The sequence below is a fragment of the Nothoprocta perdicaria genome, unplaced genomic scaffold (assembly GCF_003342845.1).
Source record: "Nothoprocta perdicaria isolate Ctin4 unplaced genomic scaffold, notPer1 scaffold_33, whole genome shotgun sequence".
NCBI classification, from domain to species: domain Eukaryota; kingdom Metazoa; phylum Chordata; class Aves; order Tinamiformes; family Tinamidae; genus Nothoprocta; species Nothoprocta perdicaria.
Window position 1 is genome coordinate 210,381 of NW_020455566.1, and position 23,305 is coordinate 233,685.

The 23,305-nt window shown below is 51.4% G+C and overlaps 1 protein-coding gene across 1 annotated transcript in view; it reads left to right on the forward strand.

The window, feature by feature from the left end:
- The window catches only part of GRIK3 (glutamate ionotropic receptor kainate type subunit 3), a 57,373-nt gene extending 56,435 nt beyond the window's left edge, over nt 1-938 (forward strand). The window contains exons 15-16 of the mRNA XM_026043360.1: nt 41-291; nt 686-938. Coding sequence (XP_025899145.1) covers nt 41-291; nt 686-880 — 446 coding nt within the window. The 3' untranslated portion in view covers nt 881-938. The remainder of the gene's footprint in view (nt 1-40; nt 292-685) is intronic.
- Nucleotides 939-23,305: the final 22,367 nt, after the last annotated feature.

Consider the following 23,305-nt stretch of genomic DNA (forward strand, 5'->3'; position numbering starts at 1 on the left):
TGGTGACCCTTTGGGGTGACCCTTGCGCTGGTCTCCGCAGGGTCGCCCTACAGGGACAAGATCACCATCGCCATCCTGCAGCTGCAGGAGGAGGACAAGCTGCACGTGATGAAGGAGAAGTGGTGGCGCGGCAACGGCTGCCCTGAGGATGAGAGCAAGGAGGCCAGTGCCCTGGGCATCCAGAATATCGGCGGCATTTTCATCGTGCTGGCCGCAGGCCTCGTGCTCTCTGTCCTCGTGGCCATGGTCGAATTCATCTACAAGCTGCGCAAGACGGCCGAGCGGGAGCAGGTACCGGCTGCCTGCGCACCCTGCAGCGCTGCCAGCCCGGGCTTCCCGAGCTCCCTGTTGGGAGTCCAGAGGGCAGGGAGATGCTGGGAGGCGGTGGGAGCTGCGGGAAGGTGGTGGGAGCTGCTAGGGGAGGTCTGAGCTCTTGGGAAGCAGTGGGAGCTGCTGGGAGGCAACAGGAGGTGATGGGAGCTGCTGGGAGATGACCAGAGCTGTTGGTAGGTGGTGGGAGCTGCTGGGAGGTAACTGGAGCAGCTGGGAGGTGACCGGGGCTGTTGGGAAGCAGTGGGAGCTGTGGGGAGGCGGCACCTCGGGGCACGCTGTGCGGAGGCCGTCTCAGCGCGGTGCCCAGCGGGCAGGACGGCTCCCGCAGCAGCGGCCGGCTCCTCTCCCGCAGCGCTCCTTCTGCAGCGCCGTGGCCTCGGAGCTGCGCCTGGCGCTCACCTGCCAGCGGCGCGTCAAGCACAAGCCCCCGGCGCCCGTCATGGTGAAGGCCGACGCCGTCATCAACATGCACACGTTCAACGACCGCCGCCTGCCCGGCAAGGACAGCATGGCCTGCGGTACCGGCCTCGCGCCCGTCTTCCCCTAGGGAGCCACGCCGGGCGCTGGGGAAGGAACCGCTGCTGCCCGCGCTCCGCGTCGGGGGAGAACGGATTGAAAACTAAAGAAAAAAACAGAAAAAAAAAAAAAAAAGGGAAAAACAAGCCTGGTTTGGTTCACTTCAAGAACAAGGCCTTTAAAACAACTGCATCATTCACCGGCATTGAAGCAAGAACTTCAAAGCATAGACTGCAACATGGGTCTTGGGGCTTTTGGGTTATTTTTTGTTTTGTTTTGTTTTTTTTTAAGCTTTGATCCTATAAGCCTCATGGAGTCTAAGCGTACCCGCAGCACGAGCCTGAGGTTTACATCCTGGAAACAGGCGGAGGCAACGAGACCCCGAGGCAGAATGCCTGCGCGGGTGGCAGGATCGGCCGTGCAGAGCAAGGATCACCCGCGTGGAGCAAGGATTGCCTGCACAGAGCAAGGGATGTCCACGTGAGCAAGGATCTGCCGCACAGCGATGGAGAAGCGCCCTGTCCGCAGAGAAGCAGGGCCGCGCGGTTTGCCCACCGTCGCTGCACGTCCCCCGAGCAGCTGCCATGGGGCCCTGCGGGACCGAACGCCCTGGGGAACCAGCACCACAGGCAGCCCCCTGCGGGAGCGCAGGGACCCCGCACAGGCCTGGCACGGCAGAGGAGCTACCAAAGACCCCGCGCGGAGCAGGGTGCAACGGAGCCGGGGCCGCCCCCATCCCCGCCGCTGACCCCGTTTGCCTCCCCTCGGCTGCCTTTGCCCAAAGGGACAAACCTGTTCACAGCTAGGTAACATTTTCTTTCCCCACCTGTTTCTTTCCCTGAAGTAGCAAATTAGCTCAAGGGGAGAGAGCTTCCATCAGGGAGCCCCGTTTGTCCTTATTTTGTCTCTCCATAACGACAAGCAGCCACGCAGCCATCTGAAACACAGCAGCGGGTTTGTCCTACACCGACTCCAGCAATGATATGCAAGGAAAGGATGCGGCATTTGCCCTTTTTTCATACAAGCCATGAAAAATGAGAGGTGAAAGCTGCCAATTCAATGGGCGTCACATTCCTAATAATTTGCTGAGAAAAAATAAAGCTCGCTTATATCCCCTGCAGCTTTCACACAGGTTTTAAGTGGCACAGGTGGAGGACAGAGCCTTTCTACAGATTCCTGCAATGGGAAACGAGAAGCTGAGCTCCAGTTTCAGGCTCCCGGTCCCGCTCCTGACTGGCAGAACCCTGGAATTCCTAACAGCAGCAACGCAGCCTCGGTGCTTCCTGCGCTCGCGCTGCTCCGCGCAGCAGGCATGGGAATCCAGAGCCGCTCAGGACACGGGTCCCCATGCAGAGCACGAAACGGAAAAGCCGGACCCGCTCCCTGATGCTCCCCCAAGCATCTCCTGCGAGTGCCAGGGGAGCAGACCTTAGGGTTTCCTTACAAATTTCAAAGCTTGTAAAAACAGATTTTTACAATCAAGGCAAAGATACAAACAAAGCCCCAAAATGGCTTTAAATGGCATGGGAGGAAAATACCAGGGGAGGTCGCATTCATTTCGCTTCTTGGTAGAATTTTCTTGTTTTTACACAAACACCATTAACAGCACAAGTCCCATGGCTCCCTTTCTGCCAGGCCTGGAGCCGCTGCCAGCCGGCAGGAGCGGCCCCGCGTGCGGCCCGTCCTCCCTGCACGGCCCGCCGACCAGCCACGAAGTCCCGGCCACCCCCGCGGCCCTGCTAGGGACCCTGCTAGGGACGTTCGTCGCAGACCCCGATCGTTGCCAGGCTGCGGCTGCCGGGGCAGGAGGTTGCTGGAGGGTCCGGCTGCACTCTGTGCCCTATGGCAGCTCCTGGAGCTCCCTGCGCTGCTGCGGGCAGCCCGGAGCAGCACTGGCACAGCCTGGAGCATTGGCATGGCTCGGAGCGCGGCATCGACGCCGCGAGCGCCAGTATCAGCACAGCCCAGAGTGCCGGCATCGGCACGGCCCGGAGTGCCGATATTACAAGCCTCCCGCGTGCCGTCCGTGCCATCCGAAAGGAGCAGGGCACGAGGCCCAGCAGCTCATGGCTATCCGGGGGTGCCAGAGCTGCTGCCGCTTCTCTGGGCAGCCCCTTTACTCCCCAATCCCATGGGTCCCGTCAGGTGTCCCTGAGCAGAGCTGGGACCCCAGGGCTGCTCTGCCCTCCAAGGAGCTCCAGGAGGTAGCACTGGGCACGAGAGCGGAGCCGAGGCCGTGCTGAGGAGCTGGGGCGCAGCTGAGCACCCTGGCCTGGCTGCACCTTTCCTGACGGGTTTCTCAAAAAAACATACAAAAAAATCCAAAAAAAAAAAGAAAAAGAATGGGAAAGAAAGGAAAAATACTGGTCTCCGTGACATTCAGGGGATTTTCCTTTGTGGAGATGCAGAATTTCTATGAATATAGTTTTTTGTAAACATTTTGTAACAATTTTGGTTTCATAGTAACTGTGTTACTTGCGGATCATTCTAGGCTGATGTAAATAAAATTTCCAAAAAAAAACAAAAGAAAAAAATTCTGATTATTTTCCTTTTTAAGACACTGTGATATATCAAAGTGCACAGTTTGCTGTATGAAGTAATATGGTTTTAAATTTTAAATAAAATAATTTCTAGGAAAAAATCAAACCAAAGCAATGCGTGCCTGTGTCCAGTCGGTGCCGAGCGCTGCCGTGTCGCGCATGCGGCCGGGATGGCTCCCGCGCCCGCCGGGTGCTACAGCTGCACAGATGCTACCTGAGGCCAAAAAGATGCTTTTGCCCTCAGGTTTGCAAAGAAAAGTTGAACATGAGTCCGGCCTGCAGCCACACTGGGCAGGCTCCAGCTAAACCACCTCTGCAGGAAAAAGCAGGGCATTTCCAGTACCTAATTTCTTATAACCAGTGAGACTAATTCATACAGTATGCATTTCCATCAAAACGAATAAATAAAAATCATGCCCATTGCTTATCAAAAAAAATCCTTTTCTTTTTCTTTCTCGAAGCTGTAAATTCCCAGCCAGCTAAGAAAATAGAGAGCAGTCTTTAAACGCTGCTCTGGCAATAAAACCCTCATCTCTAGGAAATGGAATTCCAAACACCGGCAACCGGCTATACATTATCCTGCCCCAAAACCCCCTTGGGAGAAGGAGGTTATCTAAACTTTGGGGACCTTGATGCAAACACTGTTCTCTCTCCAGCACGAGCGAGCAGGACGCAGGGCAGCGATAGAGCACTTGGCCCTGCTGCAAGGTGGCTGGTTGGACTCTGACCCTGCTGAAACAGCCCCATCGCTGCGGTCCGTCACCCGTGCCGCAGGCACTGCTCGGAGCGCGCTGCTATTTGGGGACGGTTATTTTCTCGCTGGCCTTCGCGCGAGAGTGCAAGTTACTCTGGAGTTCACAGATGGGGCTCATGTCAACAGTATGTTCAAATTAGGAAAATCATTAATAATCCTGCCGGAGAAAAGGATCCAAGTGCCAAAAAAGTCCAGTCTGGAATTAATTCCCAAGCCGTTGGCGGTGCGTGCCTGGAGCCAACAGGGAGGGGAACAGGCACCAGCTCTGCCGCGAACGCGGCCGGGCAGGACAGGAACCCCCAGAGGAGCCGTGCACCAGCCTTCCTCATCCCTTCAAAACAGAGCTTTCTTTCCTGGCCTCGCAAGGCGCATTAGACTTCCAGAATATCAATCCAATTCCTGCCTTCCCACAATTTTAAATTAATCCCCCTGATTACAGCTTTATTTACTCACTGAGGTCTACTTAGTCCTTCCTTTGTTGCCGTAAAAAGCTTGTTATTCTCTTTAATTGAACTGCTTTTGTAAACTGCATGCATTCCCACTAATTATTTTTCCTTGATGAGAGTGCAGCTCCTAATTGCTAATGTTCTCCCGAAATCCATCATCTGCCAAGGAGCATCACAAGGGCAGGCGGGCAGGGAAGGAGGGACATGGCTGGAGGCCGGAGAAGCTGGAAAGGGCTCTGAGGAAGCCCTGGTGTCCACTGCTTAGGCCTTACTGTCCCTGTCCTGTCCCTCCAGGAGCACCAGAGCTCTGCACGGCAAGAGAAAATCCAGATATGCACATTACCATGAATTGCACTGTATTTATAGTCTTCAGTTGAAAGGTTAATTTGATAAAAACATTTCATCTATATGAAAAGTACTGAAAATCTCACGTCTCTTTGTTGAAGGCATTTGCCTTTTAAATTTATTTTTAAAGAGTCAAAACATAGCAGCTTTTTAATGAAATTTTCTATTTCAATAAGATACTTTGAGCTAATTTCCCTTAGTCTAATTCTAATGCAGCATTATCAACGTCAGAAACATTTGTTTCAACTAACAAAATGAATGCACCATTTGATCAGAAAGGCTTTTCTGTAATTTTTCATTTCAGCAGGAAATGGCTTTCTCAGTAGCACATTCCTAGAGGATTTTTATCTTCAGCTTAGCCAGTGCCAGAAAACAGTTGTTTACAAGAAAATAACTGCATTTGCAAACGAGCACCAAAACGCAGCCCTCTGAGCAGACCTCAGGGTAGAGCGGCAGCAGGGCACAGCAAACGGGGCGGCAGCGACGGGCGGGAGGGCCATAAAGCAGCAGCTGCAACGGTGCCCGATTGCCTTGATCGGCATCCAAGGAAAGGCAGAGCCATGACCGAGGCCGTGCAAAGCTGCAGAACGGGCAGCTTGCAGCCGCAACAGGCTGGAGAGCCTGCAGCTTGCAGCAGCTCTGTTGCAGGTACTGTCAAAAGCCGTAAATACCTCGTATGTGCTTATTCCCGTTTATCCACTTACACGTTTGCTCTTCTTCCCCGCAACTGCTGACCTGAAACCCATGTAAAAGTGTTGCAGCATTTGGTGAATGGGATAAAGCAGCTTCTCTCTAGTCTAACGTACGAAACATCAATATTTCATCTTTGTCTGAATATGCTACACGGGTCTCTTGCAGAACGGACGCGCTAACCAGATTAGATGCCATTTGAAATCTCTGGAGAGCACTCATAACTACATTACCGGATTTGCATAACAACAGGCGGTTTAAGTGGCACACAGAGGGAACAGATGATGATCCGCCAAACAAATCTGCCTGTGTGGGAACCACCGGTCGGGCAGCGTCCGCAAGCAGCGAGTGCCACCAAGCAGGGCCCAGAGCAAGGGGCCACCAAGCAGGGTGGGCAGGAGGTGGTCGAGCAACTGCACAGGGCTAAAAACAAGCAGGATTTTGGCAGAGCCACAGAGAGACGTTTCGGTTTTTATGCATCGTGTTCTTTCACTAGAATTATCCCCTCTCATCCAAAGGTGCATTCATTTTTCAAAGAAAATCCTACTGGAAATGACATTTTTCGCTGCAACCGAGGACAACAACCATGCAATTACATGTCCCCCTTTGCAGATGTGGCTGGAAAATGCCATCCTTGGCACAGGGAAGCAGCTGGGTGCCATCCCCGGCCTCCTCTCCGCACAGCCTAATGAGTCGCTATCGAAAGGGGCGCTCAGATGGCCCAGCACGGCACAGCAGGCTCAGGTGGTGCCCGCAGCAGCAACGTTTCAAGGATCCAGCACTGTCCCCATGCAGGGATCACCGAGCGGAGCCTTCACCATTGGGGTAGGGGCCGAGGAGCCTCTGGCGGATTCGCAGCCTGCAGGTGACAGCAGGACCCGCACGCGGATCCAGTTCCAATTATCTGCCAACTGCTCTCCGCTTTCCCCCGACCGGCTAATGGGCCTGCTTACAGCTACAAATGAAGATAGTTTGGTTTTAAATTGGAAGCAATACTTCTCCGTGCGGGGTTGGCCGGGAACAGCAGAGGCACAAAGAGGAGCAGCAGGTCTCAGCTGCGCTGGCAGAACAGACAGGAACAAAATAGGATTGCCACACAAGCCCCATCGGAAGCGACTAAGGCGTCGCATTCACCACGAGAGCCTGGGCGCCCTCCTCCCAGGAGCTCCCATGTGAGCCAACAGCGTGGAGACCCCACGTGGGGCAGCAGCCGCGGCCCCAGCTCTGCCACGTGGCTCCCCAGCAGCCCAAACCCAAGCTTGAACCTGCCAGGGCTCCGGAAAGGACAAGGACAGAGCCGGGAGGGAAAGGAAGAGGCTGCGGGAGGATCTGCTCCTTGCCCAAGAGCCCACGGGGATGTTCCCAAACGGCGTCGGAGAAGCAAGGGGAGGAAGGCAGCAGTGCAAGCGGCTAAGGAGCGGGGATCTGATGGAGCAGGGACCCGATGGAGCTTCCGGGCAGGTAGGCGCTCCAGGCTGGCTCCGTGCGGCACCAGAGGGAAGGGCACCAAGGCGATAAGAACCATCAGTGTCAGCTTGGCACCCACACCCATCCAGCCCTCCGCCTCTATGTTAATCTATAGCCCGTGATGCACGGGATGAAACGTGGCTGCAGGGCCCCGGAGCTGCTTCCCGGCACTGCTAACAGCCGCCACAGGCAGAGCCACCAGCCAGGGCGCGATGCCATGTGGCCGAGCAGCCACAACGCGCGGCCTGGGAATCCAGCCCTGGAGACCCGGCAGCACCGGAGGAGCCGGCCCCCGGAGCACCGGGACCAAAGGCAGGCCGGGTTTGCTGGCAGCCAGACCCACCACACACCGCCGGCTACCTGTGCCCTGTGTGTGCGGGGCCGCATTCGGCATATTTATAGCTGGCTAATCACAGCTTAATTACAGCAGCTCGGCAGGCCGCGTGCGGCGCGCGAGGCAGCTCCACCAGGAAACTTTTTATGCGATAAGCAGAAGCATCAAATTACCACAGATGTGCGAGAAAAACCTATTCAGTGTTAATTGGGGCAATTACCTTTTCCTAATTTACATGTGTCATGAATATTAAAGCCATAGCAAAGAGGAGAGGCGCTTGCTCCGAGTGCTGCCGGAGGAAGCCCGTGCAGGGAGCAGGAGCCGCAGGGCCCGGCGGGTCCCAGCGGTGCTGGGAATCCCTCCTGGGCGGCAGCGCGTCCCAAGCTGGGAGGTCCCCGAGGCCTCCTGGGCGGCCGGGGCTGCGAGCGGCTCCACTGACCTCCCGGGCGCTCCTGTCATTTACCTCTACTAAAGAATAACAGAGCTATTTACAGCAGCCATTAAATAAGGCAATATTTCAGCATCGATTTTGTGCCTTTCCCAGTAGCGCACACCGCTTTTGATAACTCAAACCTTATTGATTTTTCTATAAACAAAAAATTAATATCTGCAGGAAGGGGGAGCGCACGGCTGGTTACAGCAGTGACAGCCCAGCAGCCGTGTGGGTGACAGCTTGGGGACAGCAGCAACACACTCACGGCCCCACTTTGTGCCACAAAAGCGGCCAGAAAAGGTGCTTGGGGAGCAGCAAGCGGAACAACCCCTTCCGTGGGACCTGGGAACGCTGCTCATCCTTGGAGACCCTTGGCATTGCTTGAGTAAATAAGGGGCTCCGGGTAAACAAGGGGCACCAGGTAAATAACCGCCAGCCACGCTTCCCCAAACGCTTCTGCTCGAAGCCATTTGCAAACGGCCTGGTTTTTGGCTGGATTGCTTGGATCACACAAGTTCCTTTCTTTGACAGGAAAGACTGCTGGGAAGAGCAGCAAAATTTTAATAAATAAAACAATAGGAAATTATAAGGCAGTTCTGCCATGTGTTTGGGGAAAGATAAAGGGTCAAGGGAAGCTACTGCATTAATCATGATATGCGTTTTTCTCTGTGCTGTGCTTCATGTGAACTGGTGCACAGCACTTATTGCAAAACAAACAGTTCTGGGTTTTAAGCAAAAGGAACCAGCTCATGGGATCTATCACCCAACAAAAACCTTTCAGCTAATTCAGACATGTTCCTTAACGAGGCCAAGGGAGGCCAATAGAAGCTTTTCCAGCTCCCTCAGTTTGGGCGTCTTTTTTTGATTTTTTTTTTTTTGACATTTTGTATTAGCCCGATTCCATGAGAAGGAGTTAAAGTAACAGGCAGATAAAGGGATCCAACCCAAATAGAGATAACCGGGTTTTTCTTTCCATTAGCCAAATGGTTTGACAGACAGTCACGGATTGCACACCCGCCTACGCAAAGCTCCTATTAGCCTGCGGATTACTTAGCGATAAGCGTTTATCACCGCAGAGATGGCAGATAACAGAAGCCATCCGGCGCAGCCTCTCGGCGTCCTGGGCCGTGCCCATCCCCTGTGATCCCGTCGCGCTCCGTGCCCGGACAGCCGCAGGACTCCTCGCCCCGGCAGCTGCCAGCTGTGATCCACAGCCGGGAGCACATGGACATGCGGCACCAGACGCTCATGTTTGGAATTAAGATTTCACGCTAGCCCTCGCTGGAAACCTCTCAAACGTGGCAGAAAGTCAGCCCCAATTTAAACTGCACTCCTGATGCAAATAAATACAAATTTCCTTTTAAACACGTAAACTAATCTAGGTAGCTGTTCAAACAGCAGCTAGTCCGGTGTGGGACTTGGATTAGTAGGTTATGCCTTTGTTAAAAGATCAGTGGGACTCAACTAAGCTGAGGGTTAATTTGAAAATAAATTTGCATCTCTGAAGATACATAATGCAAATGCACAATGTTCCCCAGCCCACACTGCCTCCGCTCTTGCGATTCCATTAGACACATGCTGCAGGCCCCACAAAAGGCTTGGGCAGGGCAAGAGCTTTGTTCCGAGAATGCAGATTTCTTCCCGTTACGGTTTCAGTCCTCACTGCTGTGGATTCAGGGCAAAGAAACACCAATCCCTAGAAAGCAACAGACCTGTCATGTCATCCCACTTGTGACCAGCTGGAAATGCGCTTAAGTATCACCAATTAATTTCAAACTCCTCCTTCTTTGGGAGGCTTTTCCAGGCTTCCTCTCCGCCAGCGAGCACAGACCTACTTGCTCCTTTCCGATCTGAACTACATAATTTAGCACCCTCGTTACTGCACTGTCCTCCGGGCTCTTGCTTCGGGCCAGGTTTGCCCCGGCCGCCCTCCCAGCCCAGCCAATTCTCCACCCAAAGCTTCCTGCACTTGCTCATTCCCTTGGCCACGTGCAGCAACATCCACCCAAAGCTCCGCTATGGAAAGGCCCCTCAAAACGCACAGCTCCGTTTGTCATCTCTAACGCCGTTCCTCCAGCTCGCACCCGTATGCATGCTGTGCAAAGCATATAAACAAACAGCCAGTGTCACACAATTCATCTTCATTTGTCGGGCGCGCCGGGATAACTCACTGGTGACTGCCCCGCTGCACCCTCTCGCGGCTCTGCGAGATGGATGTTCTTGGGGCCGTCCCCACCACGCACATTCACGGCCGGGCGGCCCCTCGGGCAGCGCCAGCCGCCCACCCGCACCAGTGGGCTCGTCCTGTGTTATCAGCTATCACCAGAGTTTCCCCATGGCAGGCTGCCCTGCCCGGCTCTTCATCACCTGCCAGGCTCTTCATCACCTGCCAGTGCCTCAGTTGGAATGGGGCTGTTGGGAGCGATGGGTGGGCAGCAGCCCCCATCGCTGCACGGAGCACGCGCGGTCCCGTGGGGCAGGGAGCAGAGCGAGGACCCGCAGCAGCACGAGCCCCTGCTGGACCCTGGGCTCAGGCTGCCCCTCCGTGCCCCCTGCTCCACACTTCGCTGCAGGGGACACTTTGTCCCTGGCGCTGCGTCTTGGCCCCCGAAGGAAGGATTTCCCTTTGCAGCTGTGGGGCAGGACGCGGGGCAGAGCAGGGGGCCGCTTAAATCTGCTTAAACCTCTGGGTTTTCTGAGCATGGGACAATCCTGCAGTGCTGACTCCCAGCACCGCATCCTGGCGTGGGGCTCATCCCAGAGGAAGGGCTGGAGCCGCCTACGGAGCAGCACTAGCCTCAAGTCAGCACCAAGGTTTCTACAACGACAAGATTACATTCCTCATAATGAAATAATAACTAATGGAGGTGATGGGGTTTCTCAATCTTATTTCTAGCCCATAAGGATTGAGTTTGCACCAATCTCTTTCCCTGCTCCCGCTTATTAGGCAGGATCCTGCTTGAGAGCACTGTCTACAAGGCCAAGCTTTTCCATTACCTATTTGGCTACTGCATTCTTCCCATTAGAAATTAACCAAAACTTCAAGTGCTGGTGTTGTAAATACCAAACTCACATATTAATCATTTTCCTTAAAAATAGAAGCAAGTTCTTCTTTCTTTCCCAGGAAAATTTGCTACAGGTTTCAAAACACAGTATTTTTTTCACTGTACTAAGTTTTAAAGCAATAGATATTTTTAATGTTACATGACTGCATCTTAGCACATTTATCCAGCTCCTGCCAGGGCTGGTTCATTAGCCATTTCCACCAGCCAACCATTAGCATTTTTACCAATGCGCTTCACTTTCCCATCCTCCCCCCCCTTCACTTGTGGTTATTTTAACCCTTCCTTGTCCCGAGGCCACTCTGCCCATCACGGCTGCTCCCGGCCCCGCTCCTGCACGTTACATAACTCCAAACAACCGCGCAATAACATTACCTTTTATTGCTAATAATCAGCCACGGAATGAGAAAGATCTTGAGATGCACTAGGTGGGAGGTCGTGATAGCTCCCTTTAAAGAAAATAAGGTATTTACCTTACAAATATAAAATGATCAAATAAGGCAATTATGCAATTCTGGGCTATGTGAGAAGTGCTACGCCTCTAATTGGGTTGTTCTGGAAGAAGATTAACTTTGAAATGAGGAATGTTAAAAATAGCAGGACATCCTAATTACCACAGATGAAAGAGTTTGGCAAAGGTTAACCCAACACTGACCAAAACGCACGCAGAATATGAGAAGAGCGAGCCTGTCCTGGGTTGCTTCATTCCTCATCTCCGGCCAAACCGGGAGGACTGGAGAGGCTCCTCTGGGAGCTCCATGGGAAATGGAACTCGTCCCAGCAGCATCCAGCCCTGCTCCGGGTCCTGCTGCTCCCTACACTGGATTCAATCCGATGCCACATCCAGCTGCTCTCCCACGTGCTCCCACTGCAGCCCTTCACTGATGGGCTGGCAAGGTAATTAAAAAGGAGGCCCCTTTTCAAGTCTTGTATAAACACTGGGAGAATAAATCCATATTATTTCTTTTTAAACTTTTAAAGAAGGACAGAGGAGAACATCCTCACGGTTATAATGTTCTTAAAAAAATCTATTAAAACCAACAGTGCCACATATATCTTGTGTTATGAGTGTATTAATATTTATAAAAAACTATTACATATTAATAGGAGCTCACATCTAAAGGAGGAGGCTAAATCTTATTCTTAATTAATCCAAAATTCACATCACCTCTAAAAATACTCATGCATTTCATTATTTTAGATCAATAGACAGCAGCATTTAGCTGCAAGAGCATCTTCCAGGAATGAACACAGGCTCAGCCGCCTCTGCAGTGCACGCACAGCAACCTGCAGCTCCCCGTGCCCGGCGCACCCTCCTCAGGCCCTATCTCCTGCACGCTCACGGCCCCCATCCTGCATACACCCTTCTCACGGGCCCCTATCCCCTGCACCCCACTCTGTGTGGCTGCACAGAGCACCGGCCCATGGAGAGCAGATACAGACCGACAGCTCCACCTGCAAGAGGCCAGCACAATGAGCTGCACACACACAAGTTTTGGGCACTATTTCACTGGAATGGCTTTGCTTTTGTTTAAAATGTTCTCCTAGCTCCTCTTGCTGCTGAACTGGTCTAGCACAGGAATCTCGCCCTTGGCCATGAGTTGCACTCTGCCTTTCAGCACCCCAAGAGACCCATTGCCTTCAGCAGGTGTATGACATTCTGGGGACACGTTGTGTCCTTCAGAAGGGGATGATCTGGTGGATGAAGCTTGTCCATGCATGTCACACATGCAGCTCAGCTGCTCGGCCGAGCTGCACTACGGGACTCGATGGATTCACAATGAATTTCCCTTGTGCCATTATTATATGTGCCATATATATCCCTTGCGTGCCATCAGTTTTGTGACATTATTATAAATATTATAAAGAAAATATTATTAACCAGTCCATTTCTAACTGATTTTAAGGTAAGTTTTAATTCTTCATTAATCAATAAGAAAGAAATCTTAATTGCAACCATGGGTAGATTTTAACCGGAGAGCAAGTGAATACAGAACTTTTCTTAGAGCAAAAGCTATTTATTACAGTATCGACTGTTCATATGCAATTTATATAGCACTTACAGGAGAACATCGATCTGGATTTTACCTGAGTTACATATCTTACACCCTTTATGCAATCTAAAGGATATATGAGTATGGCAGTTGTGCTTTTTCTGACAATATATCACTGCTTAAGTATGAGGACACAGAACTTGAAGTTTTTAATCTATCAGCTTCATAAAATCAGATTAAGTATTAGAAGTTGTATAACTTTTTATAGCAGTATAGGCTAATATAATAAAAACTGCAAACAGTAGAATGAAAGACCATAAATAAAATATTTTATCTTATTTGACCTACTGCCAAACCTATGTATTTTATTTCACATAAGCTGGGGATGTGGTGTTTAAAAATTAAATCCCCCGTCTCCGTGTGAGTCACCGTCTCGTTAGCTGGTGACCTACTTAGCGGTTGGGCTTTACCGCCGTTTCGCTCTGTGTTCCTGATTGATCAGATTTTTGCTGCAAGCAGAATCGCCAAGACCTTCCTCCGGGTTCACATTTAACTCATTTCTTGCATTTTCCATGGGTTATTCTAAGAGGCCCTTTCACACTGTCAGCCCAGGCAGAATCTGAGGCCTTTCAGTTGCCAATTGAAGCATTCTCCCTTTCTCTATACCTGTCCTATTATGCCTAATATAGCCTCCTATTAGAAGTGCATTCAAAGCCATTTACAGGGCTTGAAGATCATTTCATTGAACCACACACTATGAATATACAGACACTTAGATGTTCCACTTTATCTATCAAAAGCTGTCAAATAATTAAACATGCCCATGACGAGGTTAAACAAGCTTCCTAGCAGTAATTTAATTCACGGTTCCCAGCAGCCGCCGGCGCTTCCCGAGTGCTGAAGGTGCCATTGTGTCCCCGGCCCATGCCACCGCACAGCTCCAGTTTCGCATTTGGCCTGGGGAAGGCGGGAGCAGAGGCAGGAAGACCCTGCGGCCGCTCAGGGAGCATCCTGACCCTCTGTGCCCATCTCAGATGCTCCTTAGCCCTCGGTCTCCCAGTGCTATTGGATGCAGCCGCCCCCTCCCAATGGGCACCTCTGGGTTAGTGAGTCCCGCTGCTTTGGGAGACGGCACCTATGGAGAGCGCTGAGCAGAGCTCCTCACGAAGACCCTGCTGCTCTGCAGCCCTAGACATGTCCCACAGCCACGAACAGAGAAAATCCAGCCCTGCCGAACCTGCCAGAGGTTGCTCCCCTAGGGGAACTTCTGCCAATTATTCGGAAGGCACCAACTCGTTTCCAATTCCTATTATAATTTCAAAGCTTTATTTCCTCCAGAGGCCTTATTTTAAGAGGAATGTGTTGTATTGTTAAAGGATAACATCTCCACCGCTTTTCCAGGAAGAGGTTCTCTAAAAGCCTTCCTAGGGATCTGTGTGCCTAAACCCTTATGCAGGTGAGCATTTCACCTGCCACGAGTCACTCACATCTGCTGAATGCCACTTCCTTAAATTCTTCTAATGACCTCCTTACAGCTCTCTGCTTTCCTTGGTATTTTGGGAAGATCCCTCAGTCCCTGGGGGAGAGGGGAATTGAATCCCTTGCCACAGCTCTTCAGAAAGGCGGCCCATGAAGCTCCTCACCTCTCCCACTCCGGGAGACCCGGCTAAATGTCACCAAGGAATTTCTCATCTCTGGAGGCAAATTAAAGAGCTGGGGCTCAGGGGCACATTTGACAGCTGCCATTCAAGTCTGAGTCACCCCTCTACAGCCGCTGCGTGGACTCACTGCCTCATCTTTCATACATTTCTTTTGGTTAAGTTTTCTTCTTCTTTAAAGTCTTATTTCCAAATAAATCATTTCCAAATGCCACAATAAAAACTCTCCTTTTTAAGTTGTAATTGCTATTTACCTTTTTCACTGTGCAGGTGCAAAGACTATTGTTCAACTCCTATCGAGTCTTTTGCTTCTCTTTGCCCACCGGCGCGAGGCGAACAGAGGCAGCCACCCGCAAGGACGGATGCTCCGCACCTCGGGCTGATGAACCTTGGGGATTTTGGTTAATTAGTGTTATGTTAAGCAGGCAGCAGTGGCACTGCTTGCTCTCCACGTCTGGAGGACCGAGTAGGGGCTTTTCCACAACCCATCAGCTGTGGATCAAGTCTCACCTGGTACAGGGGGACTGGGAGGCACCAGAGCTGCTGACAAAGCCCAGCCCAAACGCTTGCCCAGGCAGGACAGAGCCCTGCTGCCAACTGCTTCCACAGCCCAAAGCAAAGTCAGGCAACCGCGCCCCCATCCCCTCAGCTCTGCTGTTCTCCTTGCAAGGAGTTTGCTACAGACATTACATGCCTCTTGCTTTAGAAACCAAATTCACCTATCTGCACATTGCAAAGGTTTCTAGCGGTGATAGCTCCATCCTAGGAGTGTCCTTGGAAATCTGGGACTCGGTCATCTCCCTGGCAGGGCCCAGCTCCCTGTGTCACAGTGACACAGCTGAAGCTTGCACTAATTCAGCAGTATATCAATCACTCGACTGAAATACCCACAGACACAGAAAACATGGTTTATACCTGTCATATTCAAGGGTAAATGCCTCACTCCAAAAGCTGCCTAGATAATTCTCGAATCCAGACAGTTGTGCTAACCTAGTGTCTAATCAAAAGAAAAATTTGTTGTCTGTTTAACAATACCAACAATTTGAGACTCCTCAAAGCAGTTAACCCATGAACGGGCATCAAAGGCACCTGAATTTCAGCTAAGAGCCTGTATGACTGAAAGCCCATGATGTAAATTTTAGTCATTGAAAAGTCAGGCTGAGCCATCACACAAATAAATAGTGTCTATATCCTGACATATCAGGGAACAGAGATTGTACTTCTCAGGTGATAAACAACCAGGAAGCTCAAGCTTCACATCACAAGAAAACCTCATACTTTATGCTGCAGTCTCACTTATCAATAGGAAACTTCAGAGGAACTTTATTTTAGGGTATTAAGAGTTGAAGGTCATGCTGCATATCCTGAGAATGAAAAACATTTATTTCTGGTAGAAAGGCCTAGAATCATCCCTTTTGACTGATGCTGCAATTACGGTGACTGGATTAAGGGACATCGTGTGAAAGAGCCGATGAGATCCTGCCGGTGGGGAATGGAATGGAAGCCAATGGAAATCATTCCCTTTACATCCTTCCCCTAAATAAGACAAGCTTTTGAGGCAGCAGCACCAGCGGAGGCAGCACATTAGTCAGTACGGATGGTCTGTGCGCTCCCCTGCCTGTTGACGGGCATGAGGGAGATGGGCATGAGGGAGATGAACACGGATCCTGCGCATGGGTCCCATTCCTGTCCCCTCAGATGATGCCCCAGAGCAGCCCCTGGACATGCAGCAAGGCCCAGGCGGCTGCAGCCCCTCGCCCTGCACCAGGGCACTGCGGCCTCCTCCCCGCTCATCCCAGCCCTTCGGCCGGCTCCTCAGCGGAGCAGGAGGCACCTTCGCTCCGTGCCAGCCCCTTTTCCTCCCCTCCTTGCCCTGCAGATTCAGGTCACCCACCCGTTTCAGCGATGTCGAGCTCACAGCACAGCTCAGGACGGGGCAGAGGTCTGGGAACTGGAAGAGTGGCAACAATGCCAATGGGTTAGGCTCTTGCTTAAGCCTTGCTCACACACTGGAGAGCCAGAGCAGGGGACACCGAGTCCTGCAGGCAGGAGAGAGGCTGCGAGCGGGAGCTCAAGCCTCGTTAGACAGCAGAGAACCCAGGCCCAAGATGTGCATCTATAAACAAGGATCAATGCACAGGCCTCGTTAATTCAGCTCTTCATCAACAACATGCTTTCATTACAGCTGTGAATGAGGATTTTCCTGTCAGAGCAGCCCGCTGAGGATCAAGGGAGAGCTTTCCAAATACAATCATGCCAATGCCCGAGTCAAGGCTGCAGGAACACTGTCAATAAAACGGAGGTCTGGTCTGCTTTCTCAAACTCGGGTTGACATCTGCTCAGTGGAAACAGGACAGGCCTGACACCGTGTGGATTAAAGCTCTTTCAGACCACGCTGCAGAACAGGGAGCATTAAAGAGACTTAGGTAGCAAGAACCAGGCCCAGGCTGGGTTTAACAGGAGCACCACAAGTAAAAGGCTCTTTGGAACTGCAAATCATCACCTCTTTGCTTTATTAACTGCAGCTGATTGATACTTCATTGGCAAATACTATATATTGGAGATGCAATTAGGTACTAGCTTGATTTAATTTGCTGTAAGACTTGCCTGTTTAAAGCTATGTCTCTTAAGAAAGCATTCCTGTAGCTTTGCAGGCTCCCTGGGGAGCACTAAGTGTAATTATTGCACAGCCTTCCAGTCCCCAGGGAAGGAGCAGAGCTTCGAGGAGCTGCACACAGCTAGCTCGGTACCAAAGCACGAAGGGCAGGACGTAAAATGCCAGATTTAATCTGCATTTCTGACCAGTGGGAAAGTCTTTTGATGGGGCAGGTGCTGGTGACAATGTGCAAACTAACTCAGGAAGGGCTTTTCCCTTTGCCTCTATAGAAACCCGCCCGTCCCAGCACGTCATTGTGCCAACACATGGCTGGATGCAGTTGCATTTACTAACCTAGTTTTTATTTCCTAACAGAATTTTGCATCTATGATAATATTTATAAAAGTTGCACAACAATTCATTAAATTCTTCATAGCAGTAGTGTTTTCTTCCAATTTAAACTGCCAACAGCCTATTTTTACACAAACAAATGTTTCCTGCGCAGCTTGGAGCTCCCCCGTACGCTAACGACACAGGACACGCGCACAGCAGAACCTCACAGCGCATCTGCTCACTCCTTGCGGGGTGAGCGGCGCTTTGAACCACGCACGGATGAGCCACGTTCTACCTCTCCGCCTCTTTGGAGGAAAGGAAGGGGCATTTTCTCCAAACTAACTAAGCAAATCCTATGCTCTCTCTCAAAAAAGGCCCTGGATAAGCGTCACGCTCAGGATTTGAAGACAACCCCTCATGTGGGGGTTCGATCCGGCCTCCCCATGCCCTGTACAGTGGCACAAGGCGCTTCTGGAGCCGCGGCAGCGCGACTGGGAACAACAATGCTCGGACGCAGCTTTCCCCCCGCAGGCAGCAGGTGCTTTATAACCTGCCACCCTGTATCCAAATACGCCTTTCATCTCACAACATATTTTTAGGCACCCATTAATATTTAATGAGACAGCCCACAGCAAGCTAGATAGCAGAGCAATTAATTTTTAAATGGTGACATTTATTACACCATGTAACCGCTACCTAACTTGCTGTGGGCTATCTGGATAAATGTCAGCTAAATATCTAATAATTCCCTACAATTTAATATGAGTGTTAAAAAAAAAGAAAAAAGCCCTGTAATTATCCATTATTTGCAAAATTTAATTGAGGTTTTAATTTTGGCATGTAGGTTTGTCTTCACCCATGCCTGCTTCAGCCTCAGAGGCTAAGTCATTTTTGGTAATTAATTTATACATTGACTAATTTACCTTCATCTAAGGCTTAGAACCACGAGTATAAGGCCTCAGACACAGGAGAGAAACTGTCTTAAAACAGGTTTGCCCATTTCTTTCAAAAATAACTCCAAAAAACACTTATCAGCCACTCGGAGAGGTTTAGGGGAAGGGAGGAACGCTCGGCATCCTGCATCGTTAGCAGCCAGCTTTGAAGAGACAAGACAAATTCATTTAGAAAAGAACAGTCTTATCACAACTAGCTGGAAAGAAAGGAAAGAAATAACATTAGCGAGGTGCAAGTTTAAAGAGCTCATAGATAATTAATCCATCTCATTTGCAGGTTTTTAAACCCCTTATTAAATAAGTCCACCTGCCTTTTTTTGCCTCTCAAAGTCTGCATTTTGCATAGGGAACGAGAGACCACATTATGGGCAGAATACATTAACAGGCTGCTTCTTCCTTTGAGATAATGTCCTCTTCATGCAGTATTCGGGTTCAAAAATATATTAATGGAACAAAATGACTTGGCAGCTTTGAAAGGTAATTTCATGGGCTTTTTTGTTTTGCATGTACCTCCAAATTGTATCTGCATGCGTGCACACATCCACTTCCACGACAGCCTAAAGACTTAGGGTTTCCAGACACCCCTCAAGTTTGCTGTTCCTATATTCTCCTCTTTACAAGACACACTGCTTTCTGCACTCGTTTCCCCACACTTTCATCCTGCTTTGGAGGCAGGCATGGATACGGGTAGCCTGGAAAATGATGCTTGTTTTTTCCCCTTCCTGGCCGTAGATGTTTGCAAATGCGCAGTCCGAGTTTTTGGGGTGCAGAGGGCAGCAAGAGCAGCCCCTGATCTAAGCACCTCTGAGCTTGCCAGGGCCTGCAAGGTGCAGCAGCCTCTGCAGCTCCTCGGGCTGCAGATCGCGCAGCCCTCCCGCACGAAGCAGGGCCGCAAGGGAAGCGCGAGCGGTTGGGCTGGGAAAACAGTCGGAATTGGGGCTTTCGCACCTCCTTCCAACCGCTCCCAGGGCTGTTCTCTCCTCCCACTGATGCTTTAAGCTAAAAAGAGCTTTGTGACAAGGGCTGCTCCCACTCCCCTGCACTGGAGGCTTTCCCTTGTCTCATGCCCGCCTGCGGAAGACCTTTCTACGCAGAAATCCTATTTAAAACCAGTGCAAACAGCAGAATCGGCTGCTTTCCCCATCACACTGCTTGTGTGCACCCTGATCTTGCCTCGCACAACACGCTGCAGCATAAAGGAGGCTCCACGGAAAACACACCGCTTCCGAAACCATTCTGCTTGTACATCATACATTTCCCTGTCATTTTTATTCCCCTGGTACTTTATTACTGAGGGACATTTGCATGAAAATAGAATCTTTGTTTCATAAGAATTCATCTGCTTCTGCTACTATGGTCCTGGAGGAATTTACGGTGCATGAACACGCTGTATTTCTCATGTTCTCACATACACACAAAAATTGCCAATTATTTAAATTATTGTATCTTCTGGAGGCCTAATTTCCCACCATGAATCTTCTGTTCAATCAATGCCACAGTGATCCCGAGACATGAATGGAAAGGAATGCACTAAAGAGGCTGTTGCACAAACCAGACAGATTTGTGTAGAGACCTGTGGCTCTGGGAATGCCACATTTAGATTTTGTCACCAGGATGGGACTGCCAGGAGACACTGGGGGCTTTGGGAACTGGGCTGTTGTCACCTGCCAGAGCTTCCAGTGCCAGGAGAAGTGTCCCCGACCCTAGAGAGCCCTGATCAGCACCCCAGAAGGCAAAAGGTTTAAATCAACATGTGGCTTTTTCCTGGAGCGAGAAGTCTGGGGACACAACTTGCAATGGGAGTTTTGGTCTAAAACCCAAGAAAACATTGCAAAGAGAAAGCCACGACCCGCATTCCCGTCTCCCCTCGCATGCACAGGCACCGGTGCCCAAACTGCACTCAAGCCGAGCCAGAGGCAGCTTCAAAGCTGGACTTCTGACACGAGCCCATTTGGGAGGGAGCGCTAATGCACAGGAAAATGCTTCAAATTGCAGCAGCCGCTCCTGAACCTCCATCTTCCAGAGATACTGCCGAGCAGCCTCACTCTCCTCTCCCTCCGCTCAAGTGCCCAGCCTGCTCTGCCAGGGCTGTATCCTTTATTTTGCTTCCCCATTAACTGCTGCAGGTCTTTGTTCTTCTGGGTGGGCTCCTCCCCAACAAAAAGAAATAATTCCTAATCCCTCAAACCGATGCATTTATTCTTGCCCCAATCTGGATAAATTAGAGTGAAACTTCAGTGTATGATACATTTGACTAAGCTTTTTGTTCCTTCATCTTTACTGAACTGAAACAAATGCAACCATTTAGATCTATATATCTCCAACATTTTTAATACCTCCTGTAATTCACAACAACCTTACCACTTGAAAAAACACTCAGGTTCTTTCCCTGCCTAATTGTTTCACTCGCTCACAGGCAGTTTAGCCCCTGAACCATCAGCTCGCGCACATGTTCATTAGCCTTGTTCATTTAGCTGTGCGGGCAGCTGTGCTATTTAATGGAGCCGAGCGCCGCCGTGCAGCACGGCCGCGCACACGGATCCTGCGGGATCTCCCGCGCACAGGGAGCTCTCCCCGAGGCACAAACATGGGGGACAGAGCCCAGCCCGTCCTTCCTTTCAAAGGCCTCCGCATCCGAGCAGTGTTCAGCTTCTCTGGCAGCAGCTGCCAGCGAGCGGCTCCGTTCCCCTGCGCGGTGCCGAGCGGCAGCTTCACCGCGCGAAAGGGGAACAAAGAGCAGCCAAGCAGCACTCGCCGCTACTTGTCAGGGCTTTCGAGCCTTTCACAACTCCCACGTCACTGAGGCTCTCCGGACTTGCAAAAGTGAAAATATTAGGGAGATATCAATGGTGGAAGCGTGCCGCAAGATAAGCCTTTGTCTCAGCACGAGGCGGCAGACTGTCAGTCTGGCCCCTTCAAGCTGAGCTGCTTCCCGGGCTCCCAGCACCTCGCTGCCTCGCAGAAGGGATGAGAGCGGCAGCCCCACAAGTGCAGAACTCGCCATCCATGCGCGAAGGGGAGCGGGGCCACCCCAGCCCTGCACGCATGCGGGCGCTCAAGTTGCTCGCCCTAAAACACCAGCTCTCCACCCTGCCAGCCGCACAGCCAAGGGTCACGTCCCGCGTGCCCGTCAGCATCTGGAGGACGAACCAAAGTCGCACAGATCTACACGTGCTGCCCAAACCCTGCCAAGCACCAGCACAGCTGGGGCAGCAGGAAGCACGTTTAGGCTGAGATAAGTTGGTGTAAGAGGGGAAAAGCTTCTATGAGGAGCACGCTACAGGGAGGGTTTTGCACAAGCACCCGAGGGGACTGCGTGAGCTGAAGCAAACCTCTGCAGCTACGGGGCAGGGCCCAGGCCCATCCGGCCGCACGGCCCCATGTTCCAGAGGCGGCAGCAGGACTCAGCGCCGCTTCCCACCAGTTTCCCCAGGTCCCCTCCCTACACACCGGCAGGGCAATAAACCTGCAGCAGCCTCAACCTTTTCCAAAGGGCACAGCCCCATCACACACATTTTCAGCCACTGGCAGAGCCAGTCCAGGGGAGCAGGAACCAGCCATGTGAGCGGTAACCTTTGAAAGCTCCCAGGTCTGCCAGGCCCACCGTGGGGCTCCTAATTACCAGCGGCCCTTGCCCTCGAACAGGCAAATGCAGCAGGTGAATGGGATGAACGCGAGCTACACAGGACAGGTATTTGGTGTCCCGCAACTCTGACACGCTGCAGTTCAGGGTGTCTCCATCAGAGCCATGCAGGGCTGCAGCTCGGGGAAAAGAGGACCCCAGGACTGACAGGCCTGACACACGCAGGGGACACACACGAGGCTCCCCTCGCCCTGAGGTCCCCCGTGGCCGCAGCCTCCCCGTTCAGGGGCTGCAGCAACTACAGAAGCAAGAAAACTTTTTGCTTCTGGCAGAGCGCCCCACAGCTCTTCTTGTCCAAGTGCAATGGGGTGTTTCTAGAGTGGTGCATGCAAGGTCATCTGGACTCACTGAAAAACTAGGGAGGTTGCCAGTCTGGAGGGTTATTTAAAAAACAGCATCTAAGGAGGGCGTAGGATGGAAAGGACCTACAGCTCTCAGTAATTCACACCACTCTCCCTTTGCTCCTTTGCTGTTTAGCCAGCCGCACACATCACTTAAGGGAAATCAGGCTTTCCACGCATGCCACAGCATTTCCCTGCAGGAGATGCCAGGCCATGGGAATGGATAAACACCTGAGCACGAGAAATGCAGACAAGTGGGACAGGAGGTGTTGGCAGGCCATCGCTTTGCAGAGGTTTCCTGTGCTAGGCAGCTGTGAAAAACTAAGATCTTGAAGGGGAGACTACACAGAGCTTTAAGCTGCAACCTGCAGGGACAGGAGGACCCATAGGTGCAGGCACCAACCAGGGCTCCAGTGCTCACCGGTCACTAACCTGACCCCAACACGACTGCTGCAACCAGCCTGTTTAGAGCTGCTGCAGATTGATCCATGTGAAATATTTGTCAGTGGGGGAGTCCTCCCAGACAAACGGCACAGCTGAAAGCCAATACAGGCAGCAAACCAGGGAGAAAGCCTCTTTCAAGAAGGCATTTGAATCCTTCGTGGTGCATTCCAAGAACCACCACAGCCACAAAAACAGCCAGGGAAACCAGAGAGGAGCCACTCGGTGTCCAGAGAGGAAAGTGCCTGTTTACAAACAGGTATACAAGTGCTTCCACCCCCCATTCAATCCCAGCCTGACCCTGCACCTGATTAATTGGTCTAATCACTTCAGCTGGTGCTAATCAGACCAATGAATTGTTTGCAGTCATTAGGCTGCATGATTAACAGGGCTGCCGTGGAAGGCAGCCACCAGCACCATAAATCC